Raw genomic sequence first — 9,061 nt, 5'->3', positions numbered from 1 at the left:
GACAGAGTGCAGCTGCTGATTAAAAACATTAAAAGACCACAAACGGTAAATTGTGTTTTTAAAAAAATGGAAGCTTACATGGATTTTTTTCAAACAAATAAAATGCATAGATGGCTACAGTACTCATCCATCAACCTTTACAGTGTCCGCTTGAGGTAGCCTTTCTAAAGAATTACTAAACAAGCCCCAACATAATCTAAATCTTTGCATCAAAACCACTATCTCCTTGAAAGTCCACTCTCAATTTAATACCAGTGGTGATCAACAACATAATAAATTTTAAAAGCTTTTGAAAAAACAGCAGGTACAGTGGACATAAATGTTAGTTCTAAATCTGCAGCCCTCAATGTACATTGTATGCACATAAATATCTCAGCTATAATACACATTCAAGATCCATCCCTAAAAGCCATACTATTATGTAAAGCACAGCCATGCTAACTTCAGGATACAAACCATAATTCCACGTCTGCAAAATGAAAGTAGAATTAGTGGCAGTTTATTGCCTCATACAAATTTAACCAACATGGCAACCATGCCAAAGGAATTAAAACATTTTCAGGACATATGTACAGACTGTACATTTCAGAAACATCTGAACAATAAAAATGCAAGAACAATCTCTGCATTACGAATTAAACTAAACAAATGGTTTGAAACCGTCAATGCATTGAATGGGTTTACAAAGGCACTTCCCTACCCAAAATAGGAAATGACAATCTGCAGCCTAGAGGGAGGTTGGAGAAGAGTGCTCATCAACTACTGCACGATCTCAACTTTAAGAAAAAATAAGCAGGATTTAATCAAACATTTATAGGATTCAATGTGATCCACTTCTGAAAGAGTTCACACAGTCTCATCTTTGTTTTTATGTTGCTTTTCTTGGCTCTCTCGTTCCGTACTTTGGCTCCTTCGACGATCATGTTTCTCTGAATGGTCCTTGCTATCACTGTGATCATGCTTGTGGGAACGTTCTTTGCTTCTGCTACGCTTTCTAGATTTTTCTTTGCTGGGACTCTGGTCTCGTTTTCTGGACTTCTCAACACTATCTGTTCTTCCTCTGCTTCTGCTTCTACTTCGTTTATTTGACTTCTCTTTACTTTCATTTTTATGTTTACTTGATTTCTCTTTGCTCCTGCTTCTGCTGCGCTTACTTGTATTCTTACTTCGGCTCCTACTCCTATGCTTTCTTTCCCGGCTTCGACTTCTGCTATGTTTTCTCTCTTTTTTGGAATCCCTCTTATCATCCCGGTGTTTCTTGTCATCCTTATCATCCTTGTGTCTTCTCTCTTCTGTATCACCCTTACTTTTCCTTTCTTTTGATCTCTCTCTAGATCGGTCTTTTTCCCTCTCATTACCTCTTTCCTTATCATAATCTCTCTCTTTTTTCCGGCTCCGTTCATTTTCTTTCTCTCGCTCCCTATCCCTGTCTCTTCTATCTCCCTTCCTGTCACGACTTCGACTACGGCTTCTATATCTGTCCCTGCTTCTGCTTCGCCTCCATTCTAGTGTGCGATCAGTACTTCGAGATCTTCGCCTTTCTTTTTCTCTCTCCTTAGCTTCACGTTCTAATCTCTGCCTTTCTCTTTCTCTTTCTAGTTCTCTATCAAAACTAGATGATCCATGGCCTTCCCGATGATGACTTCTGCTTCTGGATCTTCTGGGAGACCTCCTGGGACTGATGGATCGTCTTGGAGACCTTTTAAGATAAAAGATATTCAATATGAAACACAACCTTTTAAAGTTAAAGGACCCCCTTTACTTTCCAATTTATACTTTACATACACAGTCTATATTTGATCTTAAATACCAAATATAATCTGATTATTTTAATCCGTTAGCATCCATAAACTGTTTTGCCTGTTGCCTTAAAACATTATGTCAGTGAAAAGATGACACGTTTCTGGTAATAAGTAGTTCAATATTGAACTTTTAACATTCATTTTCAAAATAACATGCATATGACCTTGAACGTCTGCGTTCTGCATGCCGGTCTATTTCTTCCATTCCCTCCTTGCCATCTTTCTTGATTTTTCTAGGTCTGCTTTTAATTTGCTGGTCAATGGTTTTCTGGACTGGCACAGGAATTCTTGGAAACAACGTGGAAAACCATTCAAGCTTAGTGAGGAAGGAACGAAGCATCTCCCCGATGGTCATAACGCAACCCCCACCTGCCTTCACATCCAGGTCCTACAAAATACAAGCAAAAAAATATCCTGATGGTCAAAAATATTCTTTACTGATTTAAAAAAAAAAAATAATGCTGCTACATTACTGCCCTCTTGAAGTCTCATGATTATGAAAGTTTACTTGTCTCATATTCTAACACATTTCCTTAGAAAAATTCAAACTCTGCATCCTTCAAATTTGGCAGTATGTTACAGATAGGGAATGGGACTTAATATATATGCATGCAGGCACATACTAATCCTGCAGCCATCTGGATGGTAAGGGACTGGCGATGAAGAGATTAACGCGAAATCCCCTTACACAGTCTGGTTATATGGTATGATCTTGTATTTTATTTAAATGCCACAAAGTTGAGAAGTCCTCTCAAACTACATTCAATACTCCATTTTGTGGATGTACAACTGCGTACCATCATACCCAACCCTGTGGCCTAAATCATTTAAGAACTACATAATTGCCTATCTAAAAATGATCATAGAAAAACCTCTAGTACAAAATGGCATCCTAACAGAATTGGAAGCAATAGCAAACCAACTGCCATGAAGCAGTGAGGTTTCTAATTTAGAAATATGTAAAAAAATAAATAAATGAACAAATAATTGGAAACGTATAATCCATGATGACCATTGTCTCTGAAAAGGGTCATTACCGCATGAAGGCCTTCTTGCTATGCCCTCTCACAGCTCAGGACATGTTAGTCAGCTATTGTCAGTCCCAAACCTATAGTGCAAGCACACAAGGAAAGTGAGATTTGTTATCTAAACAGGAAGAGAAAATCTAAATGTAAAACTGCTTGCACTCACACACATTTAAGTGTTCAGATATACAGTTTTTCCAAATATAATCGCTGCAGAGATCTAAAGAAGAAAAAAAGGAGTTAAACGTAGCACCTGGAGAGTATGTACAGTTAAACAAAATAAACATAAGAAGCATTTTGAAAAGTAACTCTGTATCCTGGGAAGTTTTTCACAGCAGCATGACAAAAGATGAACTGCTTCCACATATTTAAGAACTGGAGAAAAAAAAAATCCTGTAGGTTTAAATAATTCCATATATATAAAAATTTGCTTCATCCTATTGAGCTTGACCAGGACTGGTAAGCAACTTAAGACAAGCAGCCCCAAGCACTTTTTCCTACATAACACAAAGCTACTAAAAGCAGCTGGGAAAGAAACACTAATTCAAAAAATATATTGGGAGATTTTAAACAACAATAAACAAATATATGCTGATAACCAATATCTGCAAGAACAGAAACGTAGAAACTAAAAAAGGTGCTTTGAATAATGAACCAGTTAAGACCTGCACAATGAACCGCACTTGTGATCGCTTTATTGTCCTGGGAATCAAGTTGTTTGTGGGACCCTGAAAACGAAGCCACCCCAATCCTCCTCGTAAGTTACAACGCAACATTGCAGAGAAGAGTTCATATTAACTAGCACCACCTGGGGGAGAAGGAGGATATCACAGCGATGCAATCAAGATTTTTATTTGTTTTGATTTTTGTTACAAACGTACAATAACACAGGTTTACCTGAAATAACAGCTGTTTCCTTTGCACAGTGTTTTTGATACTTAGCATGAAAAAAGCTGTTTAAAATAAATACACTGCATTGCAGTCAGATACAGGTATAATTAACACTATTTTTAATACAATTATTCGGACATCATTTGCAACTACAACATTTGAAATTTCTTGAAGCAGATGCCTGCTGTCACACTGAGGAGGGCAAGGGATCCTTCCTGTTCCATTCTTAAATCTGGGATGTAATTTAAAACCTGCTCAATAAATACAAATCGCAACAGTATGTAGCAGACCGTATATTCAACTTCATAGACCAAGAAACCTCACCCACCAGCTCCTACTCCGTTTCTCCAGACAGTAAATCAGGACTATGGTACCAAAGGTATTCTCCTATCTGACTGCATAATAATGCAGCCTCTTTGCTGAACTTCTTCAGTTAGCAACTCATGTTTCTTTTTTTGCCCCATTAGCAAAGACATTAAGGTTACTAGAAACAATGCCACCTTATGCAGTAATTAGGCTGTTTGTTTCTCCTCTGAAGAAATCCTGGGTTTAGTTATTTCAGGACATGAATAATAACCTCAGAGATTTTTGGTAGTATTTCTCAAGGTGAATGTTGGTTCCTACTATATACTTCCCACTCTTCTATGTGAGCACCAATTCCCCATGTCCCAGTAATAAATCAAAATACAAATTTAGCACTCTCAGGACGTACTATACCTTGCTTAAAAATAATTCTTTTTCTAAAAACCACACAGAAGCCACACTCACACAAACTGCTGTCTGCATTCTGATTTAATAAAGCTGTATCACATGGCTTTGTAATATTTGACACAGTAACATCCTAACCAATGGAAATTTCTGTTAAATCTTTGAAATCTAAGAAAAATGAGCCGGGTCCCAGCTCAGACCTGCTTCCTGCACTAATTAATGAAATTACAAGAACATAACATTGCAACATCCAAACTACAGAAAATCTTATCAAACAGTGTTTAAATTTGAAGTAGTAACATGAAAAGAAACAAAAGAAAACAAATTATTACCCTCGCCGACATACCTCTTCATCATCAAGAAAGGATTCAAACCAGTCCCATAGATCTGTAGGTGGCTGTGTGTACCTTTAAGTACAAAAAGGATGTAAAATTTTAATACAGCTTTCCATATATTATATTAGTCATTAGTTGATTATATTGATACTTACCTAATATACATAAATCCAAGAGCCCTAATATATGGAGAGTCTGTATGAGTTATAAGGCCCATCACTTGCTTACGCGTGAGTTTCAGTGTAAATAATTTGTAGAGCAGACAAAAGGCAGTAGAGACAATTCCTCCAGTTCCAACACCACGCACCTTTCAAAAGAAAGAGTTAGGTGACAATGCAGGAAGTCACAAAGACATTATCCCAAATCTACAAAAGAATATGAGAACTAACACAGAATAAAATCTAAATCTACAAACAGAGCTGTGTGGAAAAAGCAACACTATTTGCACCCACAGCTCTGGAAGCAAGGGGAATATACCAACTCTTTGCAATAAATACTTTTACATCTAGGGACTGAGCCAACATACAAGCAAGTTTTAGCGATGCTTGGGAAATTTATTTACCAGACAGAAAAATTTAAGAAGGCACGTACTTCTACTTACCCCTCCACACATCCCTGTCTGGCCTGCTGTTTTTCTGCTCCCCTTTTCCCATGGTTCGACGTGTGTAACCTGAAAGGGGCGGGGGGGTTGGCGAGGAAAGAAAGAAATAAAATTAAAATTACAACCTCCATAATGTTTAGCTGCCTACACAAACCTAATTTAAACAATGGATATCCTAAATCAATCTTAAATAGTTTGTTTTCTCCTACCAAATTCAAGATCAAGTCTGCTTTGTCATTAAAGCAAAACATTTGGCTTTTTTAATTACCACATTAAGAAATTATAGCCAAAACCATGGATGAAGTTAAAAAAAACCCCAAAAAAACCAAAAACCAAAACACCAAAGCAAGCATCCATGCTTATTCTATACTCCATGTACTTTCAAATACTTTATGACTAAACCCCATCATTACTATTTTCTACGGTGACTAAACAATTACCTTTATTTAAACTGTCTCTTGACAAGTTTAGTGATACCTGCTGATGACAGCTACAGAAGTCAAAATCTACAGTCTCATATTCATAATTCTCATTTATGCAGTGAGCTTAGCTAGAGATTTCTCTTGAGTATCACCTACAATTAGGACAAAAGAAAGATGTCTATAAAGTGTAGTATTTTAACCTAAAAAGCCAGTGTTTTTTCTTGTAGTCTACAGTGACGTTCTTATATACAATGGTTCCGAAGTACTAATGAGTAAAGCTTGCCTAATTCAAATCTTTTGAGATGCATTTAGATATGAGTGCACGAACATAGTTGACCAACACCATTCCTTAAATTTGACAACAAGTCATAAACAAGTTAAGAACCATAAAACTGCCTAAGCTACATTTGAAATTGTGAAATTCAGAGAAGTAACATGTGGCTCAATAAGAAGGTACATTTCCTAAACTCATCAACTTAAAAAAAAAAAAGTAAAAGCAATACAAAAAAGGTACAATGGTGTTACACTGGATTGGGGATGAGAGTTTGCGGCCAAGTTGTACTGTAGTTCACAAATTAAAATTCTTTAACAATACATGAAATAAAACTAATTATGTGCACAATCACATGAAATCAGAGATATACTAACGGCTGAAGTTGCTGAACTGTTTTTTTTTTTTTTACAGTTGCTGTCTTATCCAAATAGGAAACGTGAGAGATGCCAATACTGCAGAACTCAAAATCCACTATGACTTCCTGTATTATTAGCATCATATGAGACATTCACAAATACTACATAAATAATACTGCACATCCTTCTTATCACTTACTGTTTTGCCTCTCACAGGAAATGAAAAGTATTTTTTAGTCAAAGGAGTATGACACTATTACAATGGTAGTCTTCAATTTTTTTAATTAGTTACATTTATTGGCCACAATCAATATAAACATGCTGGTTTTGACAGATATCAATAAAAAAACCCCCAAAGCTCTAAAAACAACACTCATTTCAGAAAAGAGTATGTAAGGTTTTGATCCTACAAAAATTGCTGCATATGCTTAACTTGTTGGAAGTATACAGATTAAATGAAGTCGAGGACATGCACATGGTGCTAAGACCAGGGATAAAGAAAGAGGAAGTCATCCACTTTGCAGATACAGAACTGAAACAAGGGACCAGAACTACAAGTGAATTAATTCAAATACCTAGACGGAATCCATATCTTCAAAGATGGTCCCTATCACTAGCCGACTGTGTGACTTAAGATCATCCTTCCTGAGAATCCAGCACCCAGCATTCCTAAATTTTTTAAATGAGCCACCTATTTTGGTTTCCAAAGACACATACACCCGAAAATACACCCACTATGGTAGATATCGTGTTCATTTAAAAAAAAAAAAAAAAAACCAACAGCAATTTTTCAGGAATCTTAAAACATGAACAGAATTCAAATCTTCTGAATGTCAATGAAATACCTTAACCATCAGGTCATCTTCTCCCTCACATCTATTACTCATGAGTAAGTAAGGGGCTGAGTTTTCCCTTTATTTAGCATGCAGTTTTGAGTCAGAATAACTGTCAAGTTCAGTAAACAAACTTTATTTACATTGGATTAATAAGCCAATATTTAATGGTATGTCAAAATTCTTCCCCAGTTTAAGATTAAGCCACTTATGGAATGAAAAACTGAGACAAGCAAATGAACTATTTGACCTACTGCAGTTGAGCTCTACCAATACTAAGACAACGAATATTTTTTACTACATCTGCAAGGGTCCATGTAAAATACAGTAAGCTCTCAAATTTTTTGAAAATATGTTTGTTTTATAAATTTTTGAGCTCTTGCCATCACTTGCAAAAATAAACTTTGCTGCTTTCCATTCTGATAGTCAGAATGAGTTATTTCTTTCTCATAGGCAGCAAGTGGTAAATTAACTGAAAAGAAGCTTTGTCGACAATCTACATTACTCTAAGTATTAGGAGAATTAAGCAGTCCGCTCCAAATGACGGAGCGCAAGCAGAGAAGTGCTGTCATTAAGAGGAGAAACAGTACCACTGTCTTCAAAAGTAAGTGCAAACAATGCCAGAAATCTCAAAATACTTCCGTGGAGTTACTTTTCGCAATTATAGTGCCCTAAGTAACTTGACTTGCCCTGGTTAAATGAGACAAAAAGACTACCTTTTTTTTTTTTTATCTCAAAGTATATTGAAACCCGCTAACTGACCCAGTAACGTTATCAAGCAGAATCAATTCATCTGAGAAGAATATCTCAATAACCACCAAAGTACAGCTGACTGAAAACAGCAGCCTGAATTATCTAAGTTTTGCTCTCATTATCAGAACAAAGAATGTGGCTGTGTTGATGAGCATTAATTATGCATACCTCTACCTGGGAGACTGGCTTGACGGAAGCCTCGCTGCAAAACTGATTCAATCCTGCTAACAAAACAAGAACTGAGACATGGGTGCACTGATACAGTTCAGTTATCTCCCCAGCACATCCTACCTAACGCCAAGAGAAGCACTAAAATGAACTCGGTTTTGACTAGGTGTGGAGCGGCGGGTCCTAATCTCTAACTGAGGAAGAAGGCCACATGCAAACTCCTGTTGAAACCACCTGCAGTCACCACCATACCCTTTGCGCAGTTATACGGCATGTCGGCAACTCCTAGGCTGCGGGAAGTGCTTGTCTCTAGAAGTGGCATGCAGATCGGGCCCCCTCCCCACTCTCTCCGACTGAGAACGCAATCCTTAGACGGCCATTTCATCCCCATTGCCCTGGCTCACGCTACCCACTTCAAAACTAACTTACAACTCCGTAATTCTAAATCCGACGCGAAACACACTTCTTTTGTAAGAAAAAGAAGACAGCACCTTGGATTCCCCCAGTTAAGCAACAGCAGAGGGATTTGCTCCCATCCCTTACCGCAAGATAAGGGGCAGGAAGGCAGGAGAGAGAATTCGCATCCGCAATCAAAGCCCTCCCCCTTCAAAAACCCCAGCCCCAGGGAGGCTCGGGACAGGCGCCAGCACAGCCCCGAGGAGTCCGCGGCGCCCAGGGCGCGGCCCATAGGCTCACCTTGAAGTAGATCTCGTCCACCACTTCATGGTAAGTCTTGAGCTCATAGAGCTGCACCTTGAAGTAGGGCGACGAGAGGATGTTGGTGAGGATCATGGGGTTCAGGTTCATGGTCTTCTCATTCCCCCACAGCGGCAGCACGTTGCCCTGCTTGCCTGAGGCCGCCGGCTTGGGGGCTCCGCTCTGCAGCTGCTGCT

At 38.1% G+C, this 9,061-nt stretch overlaps 1 protein-coding gene across 1 annotated transcript; it reads right to left on the bottom strand.

The window, feature by feature from the left end:
- Positions 1–483: 483 nt before the first annotated feature.
- On the bottom strand, positions 484–9,056 carry PRPF38B (pre-mRNA processing factor 38B; the record flags this gene model as incomplete). The annotated part of the gene is made up of 6 exons (XM_009572767.1): positions 484–1,699; positions 1,967–2,190; positions 4,773–4,833; positions 4,917–5,068; positions 5,363–5,431; positions 8,865–9,056. Coding segments are annotated over 6 exons (1,551 nt in total), but the record flags the coding sequence as incomplete, so codon positions are not given.
- Positions 9,057–9,061: the final 5 nt, after the last annotated feature.

Source organism: Fulmarus glacialis, unplaced genomic scaffold (genome assembly GCF_000690835.1).
Source record: "Fulmarus glacialis isolate BGI_N327 unplaced genomic scaffold, ASM69083v1 scaffold45902, whole genome shotgun sequence".
NCBI classification, from domain to species: Eukaryota; Metazoa; Chordata; class Aves; order Procellariiformes; family Procellariidae; genus Fulmarus; species Fulmarus glacialis.
The sequence above is the reverse complement of the archived record's forward strand: the minus strand, read 5'-3'. Positions and strand labels throughout refer to the sequence as shown.